The sequence below is a fragment of the Sarcophilus harrisii genome, chromosome 2, assembly GCF_902635505.1.
Source record: "Sarcophilus harrisii chromosome 2, mSarHar1.11, whole genome shotgun sequence".
In the NCBI taxonomy this organism is placed as follows: domain Eukaryota; kingdom Metazoa; phylum Chordata; class Mammalia; order Dasyuromorphia; family Dasyuridae; genus Sarcophilus; species Sarcophilus harrisii.
In genome coordinates this window covers 550,380,794-550,405,229 of record NC_045427.1, presented here as the reverse complement: position 1 = coordinate 550,405,229, position 24,436 = coordinate 550,380,794, and the positions used below count along the sequence as shown (strand labels likewise).

Below are 24,436 nucleotides of genomic sequence, written 5' to 3'. Positions count from 1 at the left end.
CCTTGATCTTAGTGGGAAGGCTTCTGTTCTAACAACAAGTCAATAATCCTAAATCTTCTGGTTTTGGAGCCTGCCTCAGGAAATTCTCATATTCAATCTAAACTGTTTGATTCTGAGTAAATCACTCAGTCAGATAGCTTCTGGCCTCAGATCATACCTGAGGCAATAGTGATAATCTGTTGGTCAGTGAGAACCAAATTCTGGAGACCCCTCCCTGACTCTACCCCTGGGTCATAAAATTAGCATGTCAATAACAGAAAGCTGGCTAAAGGTGTCTTCTCTCTTTTAGCACCTTTGCTAATCTCTTTTTGGAATTTAGACTGCTTCAATTGGCTACTATAATTACAATAAACTTTGCCCCTTGACTAGGAAATGGATCAAGCCTGCAAATTCTTTTGAGATAACTGTGACCCCAGAAGTTTGGGGTCTTCCCAACCTCAACACTTATGTCTCTTTTTCATCTCCAAGCACATACCTTGCATAAATTCTAGTAGAACTGCTTTTTTTTCCTCTCAAATGGATTTTCAGAAACTCCTGTTTTGCATTTTAGAATCCCTTGTCAATCATTTCTCAAAGATTTTTGGCCTACCTGATTAGCATCAAATGAGTTTATACCAACTTCTCCTTACCTGGCCTGTTTTTCCATTTTTTCCAAGATACATTTTTCCTGCAATAGTCTCTTTGTCATTGCCAATTAGCTATACTGGGTATTTTTGTTTTATCTTGTAAGCATTTCTGAAATTCTCAACATAATCAATCTTGAACTTCTAACATGATATATACACACATACATGTGTGTGCATATGTATATAAAGTCTCTAGGCTTCTAGAATGATACATATTTATAGTTTCTTTATACACACATATGTATATGTACACACAAAAAAGAGATATATGTTTATACACACACACATGCATATATATATATGCATGTGTGTGTGTATACATATGTATGCATTTATAGTCTCTAGGCTTCCAAAGGGCAACAGACTTTTAAAACTACTTTTCCATTCTCCTCCATCTTTTGGCCCCTGCTTAACTATTGCTTTATAGCTTATTTTCCTTTTCTAAAACTGACCAACTATGATGAATTTCTTTGATCTTCCCTTTCCTAGCAGAACATTGAATTTAATTATGGCTTTCCCATAGAATATATTTTGCCTATTCCACAATTGTCTCTCTTCTCTCTTCAACTTTCCCTATTTATTGGTTCCTTACCTTCTGCCTAAAAAAATACCCATATTTCTTCTAACCTTAAAACTCCTGTATTTCCCTACCTTCCTGGCTAGCTATCATCCCATATCTTTCCTCATCTCCTCAGCTAAACTCCACTTCTTCTGTCATTCACACCTTAACCCTCTACTCTAACTTTAAGCTACATCATTTAAGTTAAATCACTTGAAAAATTACAAATGACCTCTCAGTTGCCAAATCTAATGGCCTTTTTTTAATTCTCACCTTGACTTGTCTGCAACATTTGACACTTGATCATCTTTTCCTCCAGTTAACTTTAAATTACTTGAGGTCAGAGACTGTTCTTTGCCTCTTTTTATAATCCCTTAGAACAATGCCCAGCACATAAGTGTTTAATGTTTATTGATTGATTGAATACTTAAATTTGCTGGGTCTTTATCCCAGTTATGCTCACTATAAATATGGGCATATTTATGTCCTGGTTCCTTTTCTCTTTTGTTTCATTACCATTTCACTTAGTAATCTCATCAGCTCATATGGTTTCAGTGATCACTGGATGATTTCCAAATCTCCATATTGGGTCCTAGCTTTTATTTTGAACTCTAGTCCCCATCTTACCAACTCCTTTTTGACCATTTTGAATGGGATGTCTTCTAGACATCTCAATTTCAACATGTCCAAAACAGAACTTATTGTCTTTCCTCTTAAACTAAACTCTATTCAAAATTTCACTATTGGAGTTGAAGTAACTATCACCTTCCCAAGTACCTAGCCATACAAGTTTAGTGTCATTCTTGACTTATCACTCTCCCACCACATTATCTATTTCATTGCTGTGTCTTGCCATGCAATGCCAGAGAAACTGAGGCAAGATAGAGATTAGAGGTTCTTAATATTTTAATAGAGGGCGAGTTTGGACTGGCTAAGTCATCGCAGCCAGTTAGATGGATGCGACTCTTGTCTCAAAGCATCCAACAATGAGTGAGGGATCCTAGAGACTCTTAAGGGCTCCAGCGATCAGGGAAACAAAGGCAAGAGGGGGTAAAGCACTGGTGTACAGGAACTTCAGGAAAGGTTCATAAATTCAGTTCTGACAGGTTGGGGGTCAGGAAGAAGGATCATAAATTCTGAGGGAAGAAGCTGAGAGACACTAAGTCTGAGACCAGAAAGATATGCCCAAACATCTGAGATAAGCTATCTGGAGTTTTATGACTCTTTGGAATGCTAGTACTCACGGTTCCCAGTCTTAATGATCTCAGTCCTAATGGCCAGGAAGGGGGTTGCCACCAAGTAGACTGAGGCAGAACAATTCAGGGAAACTGAGGCAGAACAATTCAGGGAAACTGAGGTAGAACAGCCATTTCTACCTTCTTAATTATATAAGCAATGTTTGTACACATATATACATACATATATGATGTGGGCGACGTCGACACCAGATGATGGCAGGCACCAAAAGCTGGGGTTCGGTCATGTGAAGGATTCACAGTGGCCATTCTCTTTGGCACAAGGTAGACTTATTTAGGAGAAAGGAACTTAGCATTGTAAAGGAGTGATAGCTATAAGGTGGGACTGAGAAGCATAGTAGGGTCAAGTGAGACACCATGTGGCATGAGGCAGGGTGAGGAGAAAGGCTCTGTGAGGCAGAGGGTCACGGTGGTGACCCAAAGGAGGGCCGCAGTGAAGCCATGGTGTACAAGGAGATTTTATAGGGAAAATTTATCCTCAGGGACACGACTGGGATTTCTGACTGGGAATGGCAAGGTGAGGCTGTGTAGAGGAGAACCTCAGGGGTTGCCATAACTTGGATTTTTTACTGGATGACCTCCCTAGAGGGGAGCTAAACTGATCTTTATCAGTGCCTGCCTGCCTGTCTCAGGGACTGATTTTTATCAGTTCTTTAATTTCTCTCTACTAACCACACTTAACATTAAAGACCTCATTACACACTCTCTCTCTCTCTCTCTCTCTCTCTCTCTCTCTCTCTCTCTCTCTTTCTTTCTCTCTCTCTTTCTCTCAATATTCGCTACCTCGTATGGGGGTCACAAAGAGTTGGACACAACTGAAACAACTAAACAATGGTAAAAAGTGTTCCTTTTCTCTTCACCATCACCTCCAAGTTCATGCTTTTGTCATCCATCACCTGGACTGTTACAACATCTTTCTAACTGGTGTCTCCCCATCCCAGTCCATCATCCTCCACTCAGCTTTTATCCTTCAAGTATAGATCTGACCCAGTTTCACTTAATATGTTCTTAATATGTTCTAGTGGAACTGCAAACTCCTATGCTTCTGATCTAATCTTGATGAGTTGGCCCTTTTCAACCTTTCTCATCTACTGGTCCTCCCTCCTTCTACACACTTCAGATTGATGACATCGGCTTCCTATTGTCTTTCATATAGGAAACTCCAACATTTACCTCTATTTTTTGTTGTTTTGTTGTTGTTGTTGTTGTCGTTTGGTTTTTTTGGCCAGCTCTTCTCCATGTCTAGAATGCACTCTCTCCTCTCTTCCATTTCTCAGTTTAATTGGCTTCCTTTAAGACCCAGCTCAACTCCCACATTTTACAAAAAGCTTTAACTGGTTCCTCCCCATCACACAGCTGCTAGTGACATTCTCTGAGATTACAGTTCATATATACTGTGTGTTTCATTTTTTTTTGAAAGCAGGAAAATTATATTTGCTTAAGAATGAAGTGTTTTTCCTCCTCTTCTGAGATCTATATATTCAGATATAAACTGCCATCAATTCAGGTATACTTCGGATGTCTAGGAGAGAATTTAATTCAGCAAGTATTTATTGAGTGCCAACTATCTACTTATCAAACCAAATGGAATTAAATGCCAATTTAGTGAGAAAAATATAGAGATATGTCCCCAAATCTGTACTTTACTTAGGTTTAAAAGAATTAATCACAATACTCAAGACCCTAAAAGACATCTCATCTTTTTTTAAAGGTAGTTTCCAAAATTAATAAAATCCTTTCAAGGAGTGAACTACTTAAAAGTATTTGAACAGAAAAAGTTAATAGGAAAATTGAAAACTACATGATTATATGATTTATTAATTAAATTAGTCAAAAAATAAAAAAAGAAATTGAGATAAAATGTTTTCAATATTAATAACGTATGCACACCTAGCATCATGGCCTGATCCTCACTAATGGGCACATCTTCAATAGGGAAAGGGGCCTGGAAGTAATTCATGTGATATAATTCAGATGGCTCTAGACTGGATCTGGCCACAGGATCATAACTTACTCCTCCAATTCTGTAGTGGGTTACTTCTGAATCATAGAGGAGCATGAATCACACCCCGGGGCTAACAAAGCTACCCAGAAATACTGTCTCCTATTCCTCACAATGGAGACACAAAAAGGAAAACTCTAGGCACCAAGAGGCCAGGTGCTCCAGCTGCATTGCTCTTGTCATTCCCTCAGCATACAACCTGCTTAACAACAAAATGGGTGTTTGATCCCTATCCCATCACTTGGCTCCCTGACTATCCAGAAGAGGTATTGATGCGATGCTTCTGTTCCATTCAGTGGTCCCCAACGCAAGGAAGTTGTAGTCTTGGAAAGGAAATCTGCTGTGTGTGGAACAAGGTACCATAAGTGTCCTTTTCTGTCCCCACATTTGGTAAAACTTTCTTTTTATCATACTAATACCAGGCTTTCAAGTGTAAGGAAGAGTTATGGTAAAGCAGTGATGGCATTGTATTTAAATAGTGACTTGAAACTTGAATCCATAAACAACAGGTTTTTTTAGATAGTAAAATGCAAAAGTAAGACCAGTTACACCATTGGAGGATAGACTGGAATTCTATTTATTTCATCTTTAGGTCACATGTGAGGCTTTTATAATACTGACGGGGCTGGAAGGACCTTTCCAGTACACTGGCCAAATCCAACCCTGTAACCGTTACCGAGGCAGTATCCTACAAAAGAAAACAGCAAAAGCTCATTAATGATGAGTTTGCTACTGCAACCAACCACAAAGAAAGTTAGGCTGTAGTAAATAAGTAAACAGGAAGATGACATGTGTTGGAAAACTAAATTATTTAAGAGACCGAAGGACCCTATGAACTCTTCAGATTAAAACTATTATTTAAATGCATGACACATAACAAATATCATATGACAGATATCTGGGAGATGTTGAAAGCACATGAAATAGTTTTTCTGCCTTCTAAATCCCCATAATACTTACCACAAGCTTCATTGTATTAGGGTTCTATAATTTGTCCATATCCTATCTCCTTCACTCAACTGGGATTATGTTTTATTCATCTTTGTATTTTCCCAGTATTTACTATAGTACCTTGTAAATTGTAAGTGCTTAGTAAATGTTAATATATTGACCATTAACAGGAAGCCTTGTGTGGATTCAATCTATTGAGTCTAATTCAGAAGAGCCTCTGAGGTTTTAGAAAGATGGGAATTTGTGCGAAGCTTCCTAACCAAGATAGGTATTTCTATGTGGTTATCTGTTGATATATTAACCCTTGGGAAGGCAGCTAGAGGATCTATCTGAGTTTACAAGAGCTCATTAGCCTTCAAAACCTAGGTCTACTTCCTTTCCCTTCAAGTTTCCCTTCTTACTTGAAAAAGTATGATTGATACCTTTTTTTCATTAGGGTATGATTCAGACTAGATAGCAGATCTCTCTTTTCTTGAGTGTACTGTGGATTGTATCTATACTTGGTATAATCTGTTGACTAGGGGTAAATCTTCCAGCATAGATGAAAATCTAATGATAAGGCCTTTGTGATATGGCAATCTTCTGAGACTACTCTCTCACATCCAGAATATTTGCAAGCCCCAGACCTAACACAAGGATGAAACTTAGTGCTATCAAAAACTGAAGAAAATGTTAGACACACACACGACCCTCACAGAGTTTATAATCTAGTAGGAGAATTAAGACCAATATTCAAATAATTATACATGAAGGATGTGATGTGTCATAAGAAAAGAATTCAGTATTATGTGAATTATGAGGAAGGAATTGTTTTTGGTTGGGGATGATGTGGAAATTAGGAAAGACTCTCTGGAAGAAGGTGCCATTTGAGTGCAGCCACAAAGACCTCATCTATGTCTAATCTGAGCCAAACTCTAATGAAGAAGGTATCATCATGCTTTTTGAAGTAAAGGAGGATCTAGTTTTCAAAGACTTAGAAAGAATCATACTAAATAAACTCTTATAAACTCTGATCCCCTTTTCACAACTGACAGTAAAAGAAACAGTGACCTATAGTGGCTCATAGCTGTCATTAATTGGCAGAGTTGGAGATACATGTGTGTATGTGTATTATTATTATTATTATTATTATTACAACCTTGAATCTTATTGTTAATTGAGTTCCACAACATTTAGGTAAAATATTGCAAGTCAATTTTGGGAAGGTAGGGAAAAAAAGAGAAATTTAAGAACAGTGAAAAACAAATCTAGAAGTAAAAATAGGATAAAAGAATTTGAAACTGAAACCTACTCCAGAGCTATAAAATCTAATCCTTCAGTTTCACACACAGATAAGGAAACTGTAGCAAAGAGAAGTTAAGTAAATAATCCAAAACTACATAGTTAATAAGTAGGAGAATTAAGACTCAAGTCCAGATTCTTGGACTCCAAATTCTGTGCTCTTTCCCAATCATTCTAAAATTCCAAAATGAGCCATCTAAGATAGACCTAAAGATTTATCTTTCCTTCCTTCCTTGACCCTTCTTTCTTTTATAAAAATAGTCACAAAAGAAATGTAAAGTCAGAGACACAGATGATCAGCCACTTGCCTATAATTTCTCAGTTGGCACTAAATTGATTAGGAAACTCCTTGAATGGTCACCATTTGATCAGGCAAGGGATGAAAAAAAAATCACTTTTATGAACATGAATTCTATACTCTCAACTTTGGATTATTTTTCAAGACATATGTTAACAATAGTAAAAGAACAAAGAATACATGGAAGATTAATTGGTTACATTTGAAAAGAAACATGGAATTATGCCAATAAAGTGACTAAAATATCCATACCTTCTGACTCAGAAATTCTATTAGACATAGGGGTCAGTAATAAAAAGAAAGTCCTTGCAATCATCAAAATATTTAAAGCATCATTTTTTGTAAAAGCAAAGAACCTTTCGGTTCTAAAGTAGGTGCCACTGTTGGGAGAATGGTTAGTTAACTAAACTGTGGTTCATGATTGTTACTATAATATTACTATGGCATTAAAAAAAAAGATAAATGATGACTATAGGAAAGATCTACAAGAACATATGCAAACTGAAGTAAGCAGAGTCAGAAAAACAATATGTACATACTACAACAATGGAAACAGAAAGAACAATCACCACAAAACAGTTGAAATTTAATGCTGCAACATTATAAAAACAAAACAAAAACAAGATTAGACCTAATGAGGAAATAAGAAGACTCTTCTTAACCTCCCTATCACCCCATCTTGCTCCATTGTGGTAAGAGTATGTGGATCCAATAGTGTGGAACACTACATATGACATCAGATTTATTCAGTGTATTGATGATTGATTTTGTTGGAATTTTTTCTCTCTTTTTTTAAGAAAACTTCATCAGCTATAAAACCTAATCCTTCAATTTCACACACAGATAAGGAAACTGCAGCAAAGAGAAGTTAAGTAAATAATCCAAAACTACATAGTTAATAAGTAGGAGAATTTGGACTCAAGTCCAGATTCTTGGACTCCAAATTCTGTGCTCTTTCCCAATCATTCTAAAATTCCAAAATGAGCCATCTAAGATAGACCTAAAGATTTATCTTTCCTTCCCTCCTTGACCCTTCTTTCTTTTATAAAAATAGTCACAAAAGAAATGTAAAGTCAGAGACACAGATGATCAGCCACTTGCCTATAATTTCTCTTCTATAAATTTAAGAAAAAGAAACATTTATAAAGCACTTATTATATACTAAGCACTGGTGATACAAACATAAACACAAAACAGATCCTTTTCTCAAGTTTACACTCTATTGGAGGGGGAATATTTATTAAGCACCAATTATGTGCCAGGTAGTTAAGTGATGCAGTGGATAGAGAGCTAAATCTGAAGTCAAGAAGATTCTTCTCCCTGGGTTCAAATTTGGCCTCAGACATTTACTAGCTGGGTAACACTGGGCAAGTCACTTTAACCAGTTAACCTCAGTTTTCTCATCTTAAAATGAACTGGAAAAGGAAATGGCAAATGAATCCAGCCTCATTGCCAAGAAAATTCCAAATTGGGTCATGAAGAGTCAAACACTACTGAACAATGACAACATATGCCAGGCACTGTGCTAAGTATTTTCACAAATATTATCTCATTTGATCCTTACTACAATACTCTGAAATAAGTATTATTATTATTAATGCCATTTTACAGATGAGGAAACTGAGAAAGCAGAGGTTAAGTGACTTGCCCAGGATCACACAGTTAGTAAGTTTCTGAGACTAGATTGCAATTCAAGTCTTCTTGACTCTAGGTTCAGTCCCCTAATTCACTATGCCATTTAGCTGCCTTTAAAGAGACAATACACATAATGATTAGGAAGCCAGGGAAGGGAGTTAAGCTCCGGTTTAGCAATTTCCCTCCTAAAATGTCATGTTTCAGATCTAAGATAATATTCTAAATGAGATCTGATCAATACATACACTGTCGAGCTGATTTGTTTTCCAGTTGTGTCTGACTCTTTGGGGTTTTCTTGGTACAGATACTGGAATGGCTAGCCATGTCTTTTTTCCAAATCATTTTACATATGAGGAAACTGAGGCAAACAAGGTTAAGTGACTTGTGTAGCATATCATAGTTTGTAAGTGTCTGAGGTCAGATTTGAACTCAGGAGGGTGAGTCTTCCTGCCGCCAGGCCCAGCACTCTGTCTACTGTGTCACCTGGCTGCCTACATAATAGCAGGGGACTATTATTTCCTTGGTTCTAGATATTATGTTCCTATGAATCACTTACATTTTATACTAGCTTTGCTGGTAACATAGACTGTTGGTTCATGTTGAGTCTTTAGCCAAATAATTTCCTAAAGTCTTTTTTTAGAAAGACCTCATATATGTTTGATATAAACCATTAACCTACCAAAAGACCAACAGCGTGATATAATGTGAAGAGCAGTGAATCTGAAGTCAAAAGACTGGGACTTGACAACTTTTCTGAGCTTCAATTTTCCCATATAAAAGTATCCTGATGAGCTCTGAAATCCTTTTCAGCACTAAAAAATCTGTGATTCTATGATTTTGAGTAACTACTATACTCAAATAAACTGGGAAGTGAAAAGGTTGCTTTGGGCAACATTTATTTTGCTAAACAAACTATAGAATAATTTATGTGGTATGACTGAAAATCTATTAGTGAAAAACATATTAACCAAATCTTTCTTTTTTAAAAAATATTTTATTTACTTCATTAAATATTTCCCGATTACATGAAAAAAAAGTTTTAACATTTTTTCAAATTTTAAATTCTAAATTCTCTTGCTCCTTGCGCCTTTCCCTCCTTCTTGAGAAGGCAAACATTTTAATATCCATTATACATGAATACATGAACATTATTTGTTTGAAACACATTAATAATCTATCAAAATGACTTAGAACAGCAGTTTTCTAAAAGACAAGGGGAAGATCCTAAGAAAAACTTTTCTCTCAATACTTTATAAATCCTCCTGTATAGGGGCAGTTAGGGGGCACAGTGGATAGAGCACCCACCCTGAAGTCAGGAGGACCTGAGTTCAAATCTGATCTCAGACACTTAATTCTCCCTAGCTGTGTGACCCTGGGCAAGTCACTTAGCCCTAATTGCCTCAGCAAAAATAAAATAAATCCTCCTGTATAATGTTAACTCCTGGAGTATTAAACCAATATCTCACAATATCTCAATCACTATTGAGTTCCTGATACCCTAGCTTAAATGAGAAAATAATAAATCATTTAAAGTTAGTAGAAACTCTATCACAAATGATAATAGTTCTCTGGGTTATTCCAAGACAGGAAAAATATTGAACAAGACAGACTGGCCAACAGATCATTTTCTTAAAAGACTGAAACAGTACACACCAGTGACTCTAGTGCCCTCAGCTTTATAACCTGGCCTATAGCAATTCTCTATAACCAATGCAAACTATGCCATTCAAGAGGCAGTCTCTAAAACATACATTTTCTGTCATCAAAAATATTCATCTCTCTTTCAAAATCAATATCACATTTTGATTCCTTATCCTCCCAGATCCTTCTTCATTTCAGCCTGATACCAAGATCTGTCATCGATCACTTTGGTTTAAATCTAATGTACCAAGACATAATTTGTCAAGAGACAAAGTTCTTTCTTGTTCTCTTGTTCAGTTTCATTATTTTTATGTCAGTCATTGGTTGAATTACAATGTTCAGAAAACTCATTCCCGGGAAAATCCTATCAAGTAAAGAAGGGTTTTTTTTTTGTTTGTTTGTTTATTTGTTTGAAACACATTAATAATCTATCAAAATGACTTAGAACAGCAGTTTTCTAAAAGACAAGGGGAAGATCCTAAGAAAAACTTTTCTCTCAATACTTTATAAATCCTCCTGTATAGGGGCAGTTAGGGGGCACAGTGGATAGAGCACCCACCCTGAAGTCAGGAGGACCTGAGTTCAAATCTGATCTCAGACACTTAATTCTCCCTAGCTGTGTGACCCTGGGCAAGTCACTTAGCCCTAATTGCCTCAGCAAAAATAAAATAAATCCTCCTGTATAATGTTAACTCCTGGAGTATTAAACCAAGTATTTTGAGAGAGCACTGATTCCTTCAGATCACTGAGGCATTAGGAAGAAAATCATTAAACTGTGAGACATATGGATTGAAAAAATAACCCTACTTTTTGCAGGAGGATATGGAATGCAATGATAATAAAATATATTTGTCTTGAGTTTATATAGAAAGTCAATTGTAATGCCAAATCTGTTGTCACTTAATGACACAGAAAAGGAGATAAGAGGTACACTGCCTCGATGAGTTGAGCTCTCTTAACCAGCTAAATGGCATAGCAGATAGAGAGCTGGACTTGAACCTGAGCCCAAACCCCATCTCAGATACCAGCTGTGGGACAGAACCAGTCATTTAACTTCTCTCAGCTTCAGATTTTTATTTATAAAATGGAAATAATATTATCACTCTACATCCCAGCATTATTAGCAAGGATTAAATGAGAAAATATGTAAAATGCTTTACAAAATTTAAATTTAAAACATTATACAAAATGTTGTTCAGTCATTTCAGTCACATCCAACTCTCTGTCACCCTATTTGGGGTTTTCTTGTCAAAGATACTAGAGTGGGTTGTCATTTCCTTCTCTAGCTCATTTTATAGATGAGGGAACTGAAGCAAACAGGGTTAAGTGACTTGTCAGGATCACACAACTAGTTAGTATCTGAAGCTGGATTTGAACTCAGGAAGATACAAATATTAGCTATTATTATTAACCAAAGATAGAAATAAAATTTAAAACATCATTCTGTTATTCTGGAACATACTCATGTTTCCTTTGGCTGGAGGAGGGGGAGAAGAGAAGCTAGTGGGAAGAGTCACTAACATTGATATTTAAAGAATTAAAAAAACCTAAAAACCATAAAACATTTTTTTAAAGATTCTCAGGTTTATGTTTTGCTCAAGGTCACACTGCTCATTAGTTGCAGAGTTAGGATAAGACTAAAGTCCCCTTCTCTTTTTATGCAGTGTTCTGGGGTTTTTGGCAGGGAGGAGAAGGGCAAAATTGTTGATTTGTTTTTCATTATAACCCAAACAGCACCATGACCCAGAAGGATGAAGCCTTTGTGAAGAGGCATAAATAGTCCATTAAAAATAATATGGCTAGCTTAGTCTTCAAGGACTTCTGTCTCCATATGGGATTTTCATCAACTGTTTCCTCAAGAAAAAAATGTAAACTTGAGGGTGGAGACTACTGACTTGTCTTTGTATTCCCAAGGCACAGTGCAAAGTAGGTGCTCATTAAATAAGCCAATGGCAGCTGGCCTACAAATGAGTCCCACTTAGGTTGGCAAAAGGGAGCTGCACTGATTTGAAGAGATGTGAGTTCTAATTTTGCCAGTGACACCAATTAGTTGTATGATCTTGAAAAAGTCACTTAGGAGGGTTTCAGTATCTATCTGTAAAAGGGGGAGCTGAAATTAGATCACCTCAAAGGTCACTTCTGACTCAAATAAGCTATAAGGCTACAAACTAGTAATAAGATTGCCTGGCCACTACTGTCAGTTCCCTAGCCTACTCTTTCAGGGAATTAATGAGTGGTGAAAGGCCCAAAGGCAATAAGGCAACATGGAAGAAAAAAAAGAATGAAAGGACATGGAAAATCCCCAAATTGGATAATAAGCTTCTGAATAGTCAAAGTTGATGTTTTGTAGAATCATAGAAATGTAATGTCAAAGGGGACATAATCTATAATAAACATGTCAAAAACAAAAACTTCATTATGCTGCTATGACATAGAAAAGAGAATTATAAAACCAATAGGATTTTAGATGTGAAAGAAGCATAAATTCATGCAAATGAAGCTTTCTTTGAGGCCCTAAAATTTTATGCTTTTGCAGTTCTGTCCTCTGTCAAAACAATATAATGAGCTCTTTATTTTTAGTCTACTAATTAGTTACTCTTACCTTGTCTACAAGAAAACCTTTCCTGTGGGTATAGAAAGGCTACCACAATGACAAACCGCAGCAAAAACCTATTTTTTATAAAATCCTCTTTGAATAGAAATGCTGGTTTTACAAGATGAAAAATGAAAAGGAATAGAAAAAAAGGGTATGATAGCCAAAATTCTCTTTCTTCCACAACATGGTTGTTTTTTCCCTAAAAGCTGATAAAGCTGTCCTTAGGACTTGATTAATCAAGCCTCAAGATGTATCAGTATAGACAGAGATTTTGGGGAGCCTTTGTCCATAACAATATAGATTTTCAGGGAATTAAAAAACTTGCCCATATGGGGTCAAGACCCTTTAAATTTGGCAAATACACTGAGATGGAATAAAGTACCATATCCTGCCCTGCTGATAATTTCCACATAGAGATGAGGAGGGCTGAGTCTTCCAGAGCTAAGTGCTTGAGTACTGTTGATGAATATCCTTCCTCTGCTCTGGCTAAGTAAATATCTTTTGTTCATTGTTGAATAACCTATGAATGCTTCATTTTATTCTAACATCCATCCTGGACTCAACAGGTACCAACCTGATATTATTATGATATGATAAGATATGATAATTATGAGAGCATAATGAGAGATACAATGAAAATGAAAGACCTCAATTCATTTTTATTGAATTTCTAGATAGTCCTATTATTAATAAGAAAAAAGAAAGAACTTTATTTTTCTTATTAAAAATAGAATTTATTTTAGCAAAATCCTTAATATTATTTAGAAATTATATGATTTAGTAGGTTAATAGCTTTGAACACCAATCACTTGGCTACCTTATTCTTATAGGATATAGATGTGTCCCTAATAATCTTAACTTCTTTTTAATATTTCACCAATTTAACTAAAGCCCTCTAAATTTAACTTTTATGTATTTATTTTCCCTTAGACATCATTTTGATAGAAAGAAACTGAAAAAGTTATTTAAGTGGAAGAATTTTGAATTAAAAGGAAACCTAAGGGTCAGTAAACTATAGCCTATGAGTCAAACCCAGCCTGCTGTCTATTTTTATAAGAATTGTTTTGACATTTTTACTTTAAACTGTAATTTTTAATTTAATTTAATTTAAATGTGATTTGCCAACCCCTGGATTAGAGATTATCTGATCCAATTCCTTTATGGGACTACCAGATGAGAAAAATGAGACCTAGCAATGTGAAGTCACTTGTATAAAGTCACCATAAATTAATGGCAGAGCAAGGACTGAGACCCAGGCCTCCTGAAAGCAGGGTCAATCATCTTTCCACATTATGGCATACAGTGTTCTACAGGAAAAACATAGTAGGAAGGGAAAACATTTCCAAACCATTCAGAATTTCTTTAGAATCAAAGGATAAATGTGAGATAAGCAACATAAGGCATCTCTTTCCTGTTCAAATATTACTGCAGATACTGTATCATTGTAATGATTATTTAGCCATTGTTTTAAAAAATTGTTCCTCAGGTACATATACAGTGGAAAGAAAACAAAACATGAAATTTGCCCAAAAAGTCAATAATGAAATGTTGGGTGGAGAATGGGAAAGAGTAGAACTTTTGCAGGTATAAGAATGATCATACATGACAAAGGACCTGGCATTAATAAATACTTGTTGACTCAACTTGGCAACATTTGAAAGGATCAGGGAGTTCTTACCTGTTATAATGACTTCATCTCCATCTTGAAGAAATTTTCGGGTCTGCCCATTCCCAAGATCAATGGCTTTAGTTCCCCGCCATGATAATTCCAACATGGATCCAAAGTTTTCAGGATTCTTAACAATGGAAATTGGGAACAGAAAGAAAAATATCATTTATTAGGCAGAGTGACTTACATTCAAAAGTTTAATAAAATCTAGCTGGATAGAATTGAGAAGTTTTTTATTAATAATAAAAAATCACAGGTATGGTTTACAGTAATGGGTCATGGGACATCCTACAAATTGAAGTCGCTGATTTGCCCTAGAAAGGGAATCCCTCTCAAGACATCACAGAGTCAAAGACCTGATCACCAGAACATCCTGTGTTCACTTATTCCTTAAGGATGGAGAAGTAAGTGTTCTTACTTGTTGTTCTCTTATTTTTAGATGGCTGGTATATCACTAATCAATTTTCTCAGAAGGTTGCTATATAGATCACATGAAATAATGAGCACAGAAGCACTCTGTAACTGGAAAATATTATATATCTCTTTCTTTTTTTTTTTTTAAGAAAAAGTGCAATCTTTGGCCATTATCACAAGTAATAACAACAATAACTAAGCTTTATGTAGCATTTAATATCTGCTAAGCCCTTTACAATTATTATTTCATTTGATTTTTACAACAACTCTGGGAAGTTATCCAGGGTCATTTAGCTAGTAAGTACCCAAGGCCAAATTTGAATTCAGTTCTTCCAGAATGCAGACCCAGTGTTTTAACCATTGTGCCTCCTACCTACCCCACATAAAAACATTTAAATCCCAAGTTTACAGATGAGGAAACTGAGGCTGAGAAATAAAGCAACTCGTCCAAGTGAGCAGAGCTAGAATTAGAACTAATGTTCTTCAGTTTCTAATCTGGTGTTTTATCTCCTTAGCATATTCTCTTCCATTTTACTCTAGAGGTTGAAATTAACCAAATACATGATGTTTAATATTTTTCAGCATGCAAAATACCAGAACAAACACAGAAGAACGTGAATTACAGGGGGGAAAATCCTAAATTTGGAGTGCAAAGATCTGGATTCAAATTCTGGCTGTTCTCCTTTCTTCCCTGTGTGACCTTGAATAAGTATCTGAATAAAGGCAAGTCACTCAAACTCTCTGAGCTTCAATGTCCTCATTTGTAAAATGAAGTGTTGAATGAGATGACTTTCTCAGTTCTAAATATATAATCTTTTATCACCTAACTTTGTTAAACTTCTGTTTCTACATTTGCCACCTGGAATTAGACTACATAGAAGAAAAAGGGGTGTGGGGGGACACAGCTAGATGGAGCAATGGATAGAGTCTTTCTGGGCCTTGAGTTGAGAATACATCTTTGTGAGTCTGGCTTCAGACACTTACTAGCTGTGTGACCCTTGGCAAGTCACTTAACACTGTTCATCTCAGTTTCCTCATTTGTAAAATGAGCCAGGGAGGAAAATGGCAAACCAATCCAGTATCTGCTGAGAAAACCCTAACTGGGGTCACGAAGAGTCAGACACCACTGAGAACAACATTAGACAATATATGCCTAAGTCACTTCCAGGTTAAATTATATGATCCTCTTTAATAAAAGACTCTCATCTTGATGGGAGTGTATCCAAATATAAGTGTTATCAGACAAATGCTAGCATTTTTAAGAGCCCGTGACTCTTCAGGAAGTTCAAAATCTGACCTATCAATGCATCTCAAAGTCCCAGGACTGTGTCATCTCCCCTATTGAAGCAGAACCACTGGGCCCTTCCTTTTACTTGGTATTTGAACCACCTTGTAAGTGCTATATCCTCCAATGAGAATGTGATCTTTTTGAAAGCTGAGATTTTCTTGCTTTCTATTTGTATTTCTAGGACTTGGCGCATAGTAAGCTCTTAAAATATGCTTTTTCATTTATTTACTTAGAGGCACAAAGATAGAGAAGGAAGAAAATCTATGGCAAGTACAGCAACGCCATTCTTGCTCTGTTTCTTCCTACCTCATCTGCTGCAACCTGGGAGATAGGGATAAGAGCATCATAGTACAGATTCTCTCATTGCCTGATGATACTTCTCTTTAAACCACTAATCTATCTTATATCATCATACCATCTTTTTTTCTCTAGTCATTTAGATATAAAACCATATTCTAGACTCAAAGGTGCACTGAAGCAGATCATACTGGTTTCTAAAAGCCAATTGTTAAACTTTCAGTGTGAACATCTGGAACTCAGAAATCAGCAAATGTTACAAATCTGGGCTTGATTTAATTTTCTGTTAATTGGCTAGATTGAAGGAAGCAATAAGAAAAATGTGAATAATGCAAATAAACTTTAAAATGTGTTATGCATACATTTATTTTTCTGAAGAGTTGATTGTTAAGTATTTACTAGTTTATCCCATCCTAGACTCTAAGTGTTTAACACATTGTTATTCATGCTTGGGAATCTTTTGCATGTCTTTTTTTGGTATGTACACAATTTTTGTATGTACACAAATATTAGAACTAATATAACAATATTAGGGCTAGAAAGAGTCTCAGAGATTGAATAGCTTGATATCTTCATTGTTCAAATGAAAAAACAGGAACCTAGAGAGATTAAGAAGTCTCACATATCTGGGAACAGGGCCAAGAGTAGAACCCAAGATTCCTGACTACAGCTCAAAGAGTCCTTCTACTACAACTCTTGTTTATAGATCACGAGAAAGAAGGACTTAAGTAATCTGTAAAATGAGGAGATTGAACTAAATAATCCCCAAAATTCTTTTCAGTTCTAATCTAAGGATTTATGATTGGTGTACTGATCAGGCTTAAAATATCAGCTGCATTGCCATAGTATGATAGATGAGTACCATTCATTTAGTCAGGCATCATTCAAGTTCCACCATTAAATAAATGTCTAAAAGAGGGGACTCATGAAAGGGAATCAATAAATCATGAAGCATATTGCAAGAGGGTAGTTGTTATTATTAAGTATAGATAAGCTACATTCCAAGTAATATGGAATCTGAACTCTGGCTGAATTCAAATGAAAAGCAGGATTTAAGCCCTGAAATGATTCTCTAAGCATATAGCAAACCACTACAAATGGAGCCTAAAGTAATGGAAAGACATCATGTGCTTCTTAGACAGGATAGTGGACGTGATTAAGAAGGAAATAAAACATAGCCTGAATTCTGAAATTATAAAATCAAAGTAACCTTTCAGTGCACTCAGTCTCCACAAGAAAAGATTATGCCCTAGGTCAAGGCTATCAAGATATGAACAACTGTTCAATGAAAATCTTTTGAAAAGTTCACAAATATAAAAGGTTGCATAATGTATTCTCCAAATCTCTATTTACAAAGAGTAAATACAAAACATAATGATTTTCCTCTAATTGATCTGAATCCTTGGAACTAATTCTAAGAGTATGGTATCTTTATAGCAAATAGGAGAAAATGAACAAATAATGTCCATATTCTTAACACTCCTTGAGGAGGCAAACAGCCTCCAAGGCCGATGGACACAGGATGCATGATCAACACTAAAAATAACCTTACAAAGAAATATAAAATACGTGCTCTAAATTAGCATGTTAGTGGCTCATCTCAAAATAACAACATTGGAATGACTCAACATTTTTTCTTCTTGCCCATCATCATCTAATAATACTCATCCCTCACATCTGCATAACTTTTTTTAGTTTTCAAAGTACTCCAATACATATCATCTCAGTCTTCACAATCACCCTGTGACATGTGGCAGGGATAATAAAGGTCTCCATTGCATAGATGAAGAAACTTGGGCTCAAAGAGATTAAGAAGTGCTCAGCAAAGCTGCCCATGGTATTTGGATTTTCCAACCTTTAGTTCTATACTCTATTATACCCTATTACTAAAAAGGCAGATTAAAGACAATGCTTAGGAAAAGCTCCTCTTTGTATATTGGTTTAAATATTCAAAATTGTTTATTTATTATTGAGTCTTTTTTAAAGGTGCAAAAAAGAAAGAAAGAATTTTTCTCTTCATGGATAGTTTAAAATTTTTTTATTATTGAACCTTTTTTGAAGGTACAAAAAAGAAAGATTGGTTTTTTCCCAGTTTTCATATCAAATAGAACTCTATACTTATTATACCAGAAATAAAACAGAGACCACTGAGACAAGTCAGTGAGGTCATGGAAGGAGAGAGTCAAATGAGATAACAGATATATAAAGTGCTTTGAAAACTTCAAAGCACTCTATGAATGATGACTGTTATTATTACCATTTGAAACTACAGGAAAACTATAGAGAACCAGTAAGAATGACATGTAAGGAAATAAAGAATGGTAAAGATTATAGAAGCATCATTTTGATGGCGAGTCCAAAACTTGTCAAATCTCTCAGGTAGAGTTGTTCAATAGACAATTGTCATGGCCACCTAATACTTACAGGCCCACTGATGGTCCCAGATGCCAAGAGATCCCCAGGTTGGAGGTTGCAGCCATTGATGGTATGGTGAGCAAGCTGTTGCTTCATTGTCCAGTACATGTGCTGAGATGAAAAGGAGAGAGATGTAAGTCAGGAAGGGATTTACTTAATCTTCACCCATTACTTTACATTTTTCTCAACAATGCAAGTTTGATAAGGCTGACAAGGCCTGAGGAAATCAAAACTGCATCAAGATCAAGTGAACAAAGAAACTCAACCAGGAGGGAGTTCCCCAATAGGTCATTTTCCAATCTGAAGGTTTCATAGGCTCGTTTCTATTCAAGCAGATATTTTTTAAAAGTATTGTGATAACTATTTCAATGAAACCTGTTTTTTTTCCTGAACTGATACATTTTATTCTTTGTAGTTAAAATTATTTTGAGAAGGGTTCCATTTGCATCACTAGACCACAGGGCTCCATAACACAAAATAACTTAAGCAATTCTATCCTAAGGGTGCACTCTCTGGAGGAAAGGCAATATAATCCAAAATCTTACAGTCATTGAGTATGATTTACATAACCATTTACTTTCCTTGGAGGGGAAATCAATGAAACTATAACTATGCAATACACACTCCTCCAGGAGGAGCAAAAAGAGAAAAGCCATTTTAAGAGCTAGAGGGCAAATCAGCCCTTTTGGTGTAGAGCCTAGGGCAGTTTAAGTATAAAATAGAGGCATGTCTGGTTATGTCTAGACACTCCATCTCTAGCTACCACATTTGCCCATGGGGCTTGTCAATCTAATTCAGATACCAATTAAACTGGTGGGCCACTCTTGGGCAGGAAAGTAAAAGCCTCTTTTTCTAGGAGATACCTAGGAGATAGTGCTTCTCTATCTTTCCAGCATCTAAAATTATTTCATGGTTTCCTTTGCAATGCACAACTGGGTTAAATGTTACGGTTTTCCTGCTGGAGCTATCTGATTTTTTAGTCTTTCCTCACATCATTCCCTCTTCATCTTAACCCATTATTCCTTTCCCACAATCTTTTCCTTTTGAAATGCGACCCATCCTTCAATACCAAGGTCATAAGACACCTCTTTTAGGAAGTTAGAAATGATCTTTCTTACCTTCTATATCGCAAAGCATTTTGAAACTGTCTTGGCCTTTTGCTATACATACAATTCTGAAAAGTAGTTATTGTTTAGTTTTTACTAAACCGCCTATTTGTATATCTATTGCTAGATTTCAAGTAAGATGAGGGCACAGAATGTATTCTAATTATTTTTGTATCCTATTCAGGGCTTAACCCATTGCTTTGCATAGTCTTAATAATTGCTATTACTTTGCTTAGTTCTTTATAAATACCTGTTGATGGAATGAGATTACAATATAGAAATGCGGGTATGGTCCAAAACCTTACCTTAAAATTAGATCTACATATTGTAGCTGGTTGGCTCATTCCTTCCCCTGTTTAAAAAAAAAAAAAGAGAGAGAGAGAAATATCATTGGTAAATTGTCTTGGAGCACCTAAACATTGCACAGAGTGCTAGTCTTTGAGTTAGGAAGACTAATCTTCCAAAGTTCAAATCTGCCTATCCAGTCTAGGTGACCCTAGGCTTAAGGCACTTAAACCTATTTTCCTCAGTTTCCTCATCTAAAAAATGAGCTAGAGAAAGAAATGGCAAATTTCTCCAGTATCTTTGCCAAGAAAATCCCAAATGGGGTCTGAATAAGATGAAACACATCTGGTAGAAAATTGACTTGCTTTCATAAACAGTGGTTGTAGTGTGTGTGTATATATTTCATTCACTATATCATTGGTCTTCTTAGAACAAAGTATCCTTTTTCAAACTCTGGAAAATCTTTGGAAAGTTAATTAACCTTTCAGAAAGAGCATCATGGCACAGCAGGAAAAATACTGGATTGGGAAGCAGTGACCCTGAATCCAATTTTGACACTATTTGTGTGTTTTTGGACTGAATCTCTATGGACTTCATTTTTCTCATTTTTAAAAATGAGAAGTTAGGACTTGACACCCTCTGAGGTCCCTTCAGGCTCTGGAGTTATGAACACTTTCCTCAACTTTAAAGTGAGCTGATTAGACTAGCAGGTCTCTATGGACCCTTGTCTCCTTCCCCTTTTCCTCCCCCATCTTCCAGATGTGGCCAGAGTAATATTCCTACAACAAAGATCAGATCACAACATTCCCCTGCTCAATTAACTTCACTGACTCCCTACTACCTTTAGACTCAAATACAAACTTCTCTGCACTTATTGCCTTTCACAGGGCTAATGTTCTACTTTTGTTACGTATTACTCCCTTTTACATATTCTTTAGCCAAACCAAGCCAGCCTACTTGCTGTTCCTCACACAGGACATTCATTCCATCTTCTCTTTCTATACCTGTGATCCTCATCTTTGCCTTTCTGAATCTCTAGTTTCCTTAAAAGTTCAATTCAAGCACCATCTCCTACATGAGTTTCTTCCTGGTAGTCCCTCCCCTCTAAACGACTTTTCATTTATTTTGTATATAATTACCTGTGTACATACTGTCTTCCCTGATAGAATGTAAACTTCTCAAGAACAGGAATTATTTCACTTTTTACAACTGTATCTTCAATGCCCAGCACAATCTAACATATAATAGATACTTACAAAATGGTTCCTTATTGATTTCTTCTCTAAAAATCAGTGACTGATTAAATACATTCTTCCAGCTGATAATACAACATAATATGGAGGAATGCCTACTACTGAAATTAGTGTGCAGTTTTCTGATGGTAAAATTCAATTACTTAATATGTAAAAATCTGAATTTCATGAATTCAGAAAATTGGGGAGAGGAAAGGATGTTAACAAAAGGATGGTTGAATGAGGAAAATGCAGCTGCAAATGACAGTAGATTCAATAGTTCGTCCTGATTCTGCTATACTGAAATATTATAGAAGGGCTAAGGATTGCCTGAAAGCTATTGAGTTGAACCTAGTATAGTGCCACACACTGAGAAGACATTTTTTATATGTACACTGAGCTGAATTTAATTGAATTTGTGGACAGTTTTAATTTCAGAGGGAGGCCTAAATAACGATTCTAATGGCCTCCCAAAGTTAGCTTTTCACTGTAGAGCAGATTCAACTACCCTTTCCTTGGTTTAATCAGCATATCTGGGGGATGTCCTCCTGCCAACAGCTTTGTACGTGGGAAGAGGCCAAAACCTTTGAATTGAGAACCACAAGGGACAAAAGGAGGAGGAAAAGACAAAAATACAGGGAGTCTGCAAAGTATTAAAAACAGGGTAGCCAGGGAAACAGGTAATGATGTAAGAGAAAGGAAAAAAATGAAAGAGGAAGAAATACAGGCTTTTGGCACTGAAAATGGCTCTAGACTTTTTATTTATAAGTTTTCTACTAAATAGAAACCTTTAAGCAGCAGAAAGTTCTGAGTTGCACCGCCTTCCTTTGCCAAATCCTGCATTACAGAAAAAGCATTAAGCTTTGAACCACAAGACCTGGGTTCAAACCTCATCTCTTCAACCTACTATCTATGTGACTTTGGACAAGCCAATTAATTTCTCTGGACCTCAGTTTCTTCATTTACTAAATAAAGAGGCTATAGGATGAAATAACCTCAGTTCTAGATCTATGATAGGAGAAATAAAGGGGTAAGGATTTTCTATACTTTAAAATTCTGGCTATTATAAATAACTTAGCTGTGCCATGTCATTCTATCATCTCTACAACTTCCACCATTGGGAGCAGACAACTTAATTCTATATGCCATAGTTAATCTCATTTGTGGAGGCAGTCGACCCATCTCCTCTGTGTATAATGCTCTGTGCCAGAGGAGATTAACACTTTCCAAACTTGGCTTCCATCCAACATAAGTATATACGGTACCTTTCAGGGCAACAAAGAGGTTGATATCAAATGTATAGGGCTCTTCGTGACAGAGATAAGGCAGAGGTTTAGGATCCTGTAAGGGAAGAAAACACATAAAATAAGTTTTTGTTCATGACAAATTACTCTGCCTTATCATCATCATAGTAACCTTAAATGTTTATATAATATATACATATAAAACCTTAAAGTTTGCCAACCAATATTATCTCAACTCACTTTATCCTCATATATATCCTGGAAAGTTAGTACTATTATTCCCTCTATTTTTTATAGATGAGGAAACAGAGGCAGAGGTTAAATGACATTCTCAGGACCACACAATGAATAAGTCTCGAGCCCGATTTGAACTCAAGTTTTCTGACTTCTGGACTGATGTTCTATTCCCTGGGCTGTTCTTAATTCAGTAATTAAGTGTCTATATTCTGTGCAAGGCATGGGGCCCTAGAAACTGGGTATATAATTTATAGACAAAAATTAAAATAATTCCTGCCTTCAAGAAGCTTTATATATATAGTAGGTATGTATACACAAAGATACAAAGATAATTTTTTCCAACATCATGCCCAGGAATATCCTTAACTTAGAAAATTAACAGGAAATTGTCATCAATAACAAACTCCAGGATTTATTGTACCCAGGACATGGGGCTAGGTACTGAGAAGGCAAAGAAATCAAATAAGACAAGTTCTCCACTCCATAGATTTACAATATATATGCAATTTATAGTCTGAGTGTGGTTTTAATTCAACAAATATTCATTTAAACCTTATATATATAAAGCACTGTGATTACCACAGGAAATAAAAACATAAGTCACTATCTCTGAAGGGATATGTACAAAGATAATGGCACCATACTACGTTATGTATATATATATGAACTCTAAATGATGGATCTCTATAAATGATGGATAATGCTCTAAAATAAACAGATTAGAATTCAAGAAGGGAAGATGTTACAGAAACCTAGTATAGCCTGAGGAAAGAAAAAGAAATGATAAAGTACAAAGGGCATGGTTGTGTGTGTGTGTGTGTGTGTGTGTGTGTGTGTGTGTGTATGTGTAACAAAATAATGCATTCTTCCTGAAGCACAGTGTATGTGGCAGAGAGTAATATTGAACAGAGCTGAAAAGGTACCAGACTGTAGAAAAGCCTGAATATAAGACCAAAAAAAGCCTGACCCCTATTCAGAAGGCAATAGATAATTAATGCTATCTGGTGGAAAGAATTAGGAAATCTGCTTCAAATTCCTACTCTAATATTTAGGAGCCAAGTGACCAGAGGTAAGTTACTCTGTGGTTATTTCTGTCTCAGTTTTTCAATCCAGAAAATAGGGACGATAATCAATTTCCTATCTCACCAGGTTGCTGTAGGAAAAGTAGTTTTCACACCTTAAGATACTACATAAATGTGAACTATTACAGTTCTGGAGAGGAAACATAGTATAGAGGAAGTTTGTCACCAGAGCGCCTTATCTTAAATAAAGTGTTTAAAGAAAATAAAAAAGGAAGAGAGACATGAGAAGTGATATGCATGTACAAGAGTAGTTTGACATCAGTATGAAGGACAGATTAGTGAGGGGGAAGAGAAGAGTCTGATAGATGTTGGTGAGGGTTTA

The 24,436-nt window shown here is 35.9% G+C and overlaps 1 protein-coding gene across 1 annotated transcript in view; it reads right to left on the bottom strand.

Moving 5' to 3' along the window:
- Nucleotides 1-4,978: 4,978 nt before the first annotated feature.
- Nucleotides 4,979-24,436, bottom strand: part of FAH (fumarylacetoacetate hydrolase) — a 61,101-nt gene continuing 41,643 nt past the window's right edge. Inside the window, exons 10-14 of the mRNA XM_003755503.4 lie at nucleotides 22,817-22,892; nucleotides 20,340-20,386; nucleotides 18,938-19,039; nucleotides 14,524-14,641; nucleotides 4,979-5,131 (exon numbers count right to left, since the gene is read on the bottom strand). Coding sequence (XP_003755551.1) covers nucleotides 5,052-5,131; nucleotides 14,524-14,641; nucleotides 18,938-19,039; nucleotides 20,340-20,386; nucleotides 22,817-22,892 — 423 coding nt within the window. The 3' untranslated portion in view covers nucleotides 4,979-5,051. The remainder of the gene's footprint in view (nucleotides 5,132-14,523; nucleotides 14,642-18,937; nucleotides 19,040-20,339; nucleotides 20,387-22,816; nucleotides 22,893-24,436) is intronic.